This window comes from Anoplophora glabripennis, unplaced genomic scaffold, assembly GCF_000390285.2.
Source record: "Anoplophora glabripennis isolate ALB-LARVAE unplaced genomic scaffold, Agla_2.0 scaffold423, whole genome shotgun sequence".
Lineage (NCBI taxonomy): Eukaryota > Metazoa > Arthropoda > Insecta > Coleoptera > Cerambycidae > Anoplophora > Anoplophora glabripennis.
The window spans coordinates 1-2448 of record NW_019416529.1 but is presented as its reverse complement, the minus strand read 5'-3'; the positions used below and the strand labels follow the sequence as shown (position 1 = coordinate 2448).

Genomic DNA, 2448 nt, shown 5'->3' with positions numbered 1-2448 from the left:
ATTAATAATTATTCTTCACGTGAAATTCAATAAAACGAATGGCCTGACTTAAGTTAATTGTCAAATATTTTATCAACAATTTATATTTACAATACAGAAATTAATATTTAATATGAAACTAGAAATAATATTATTTTCTTAGCATATAAATATGTATAAAACCCTACAGATACAATGGGAATAATTTACATGTTGATACTTTTTCAATATATTGAGAAAGAAATATTCAAGTACATTGTTTACTAATGAAGGTCAAATTTTGCATAATTAAAAGTAATTGCCTTGTATCATGTACCTTCACTACTATTACATCATCCAAATGGATCAATTTGTATGGAAAAACTAAATTGAGGATTAGCAATGTCATATATATTTTTTAACATCCAGTATTACGTCTTTAAATAGACTACTGAAGCTTGGTTTTACATTTATCACCGACAGATGGAGAGAAAATACGATTGTATTTTAATATAGTGTTAATTATAAAAAAACTGAAAAATACATATGATAAATATTACATGCAATTTTCATTTTAAATTCTTATATATTATATTATAATTTTAATATTACCTGATAAGACCCAAGGCATTTCAAAAATGATTATGAGGTTCAAAAAATATGGATAATACTCTTTAAAAAGGCCAATAAGGTACTTGATAAAGTCCATATCCATATTACTTAGGCCACAACCTTCCATGTCAAAAAATATTGTAATTTTTTTCCCTTTAGTTTGTCTAAAAAATTGAATTTTCAGTTTTCTTCATGAACAGGTGAAGTATTTACCTTTCTAGCCGTTCAAACCAATAAATAACACATCGTCTTACTTCATTTTGGTCAACTCCTCCTTTTATATTACGTTTGCATTTGAATATAAGTAATTCACAGCCATCTATATCAGTTCCGTGTGGGAAGAAAGCGCCAGAACATAAAATATCCATTTTAACAGTATTCTCATTTATATCTAAAATATAGTACTGGTCAGTCTTCTACAAACACTTGATATTTTATTAAATTTATTGGGCAGTGTACTACCATTAACATTGTTCTCTTTTCTCCAATTTAATGAGACCCATAACATATTCAAAGCATTTTGCATATTATTTTCTTGATGTAACAAAAACCTTTGTAACCAATCATCATCCGTTTTTACTCGTTCCAAATCCTTTGGGTGAACACCTATGGATATTCAATAATATAGTAATTACTATATCTATATTACATACTTACTATCGTTTCCCTTTTTTGAGAAATCATTTAAAAAAGCTTTTCTAAATTCTTCGATTTCACTATTAGACATTTTTATAATTTATCTGTATATCTCAATTTTTACCAATAAACTGAAACTGAATATAAAATTAAAGGAATGGACCCAAACCTTAGAGCAAAGTTCAGTTATAATAATTATTTATACTCTTTATAGTACCTACTTGAATTTGTCAGATAAAAATTATAAACATACTAAACTTATATATTCACAAAACACGACTATCTCTCTCTTACTCCTACACTCACAAAACCCCTCTGTTCTGTGCACTTGTTCACAAAACATGTAATAGATCCCTACACTCCTATAACAAAAGAGTTAAATGTCAACAGTCAACGTTCAACAAACAATGTTGCCCTTTCTATCTACTCGTTAAATTAACTATTGACTGTTAAGGTGCGTCCAAACTTGAACATTTTAGCCCGAACGAAGAGAACCAACTGAGCGCGCAGAAAGCAGAACAAATAGTCCGAACAAAAAATCATTGCGTTCGCGCGAATATAAATATTTATAAATGTTCCAGTTGCTCAAAGTGTGTGCGTGTATAAGATGTATATGATATTTGCTCTTACTGAGAGATTTAGAGACAAAAAATATGAATATTGATTTATTAGCAGTAACTTTTAACGCTTTTTTTTATAATCTGTAAATTGGTTAAAAATGGGAAAAAACGACGAAGTCAATGGATACGAAAATTCTTTCTACACACAGGGGATTGCTCATAAGTGTCTATTAATGTTAAACACTTTTCCCTATCCCACTCCATTTTCAAAGTATTGTATACATATGTGGAAATAATAAATCTTTTTGTTGATGCTATGTATACCTTCCACACGGCGCAAACGACATGAACATTGAACGCTGCGAATAGCAAGAACTTAACTTATTCCCGTCAAACTGAATAATTCGGCGAACCATAAATCCCTTTGAGCCATACAGAGCACCCTTTGAGCAATTCCGATTTATCGACAAGCTCCGGAAAACGTTTGGCACATTCGGTTCGGCTCGGAGACAGATCCAGACTTTACAAATTCTGCTCTGCCTCTGCGCAGTCAGTTCATTCTGTTCGTTCGGGCTAAAATGTTTAAGTTTGGTCGCACCTTTAGAAATTGGATGTCAGCGGGACGGCGGCGGTTATCGTTTGTTTGTTGATGTTACTGGAGTAGATAGGCTATGTTCATACG

The 2448-nt window shown here is 31.0% G+C and overlaps 1 protein-coding gene across 2 annotated transcripts in view; it reads right to left on the bottom strand.

Moving 5' to 3' along the window:
• The window catches only part of LOC108911762 (motile sperm domain-containing protein 2-like), an 11121-nt gene extending 9422 nt beyond the window's left edge, over window positions 1-1699 (bottom strand). Inside the window, exons 1-5 of one of the 2 annotated variants that reach the window (XM_018716775.1) lie at window positions 1428-1699; window positions 1228-1343; window positions 1033-1176; window positions 784-961; window positions 571-734 (exon numbers count right to left, since the gene is read on the bottom strand). In XM_018716775.1, the coding sequence (XP_018572291.1) occupies window positions 571-734; window positions 784-961; window positions 1033-1176; window positions 1228-1297 (556 nt within the window). In that variant the 5' untranslated portion in view covers window positions 1298-1343; window positions 1428-1699. Of the gene's footprint in view, window positions 1-570; window positions 735-783; window positions 962-1032; window positions 1177-1227; window positions 1404-1427 lie in introns of those variants that run through there. The other variant, XM_018716777.2, reaches the window with a different exon arrangement.
• Window positions 1700-2448: the final 749 nt, after the last annotated feature.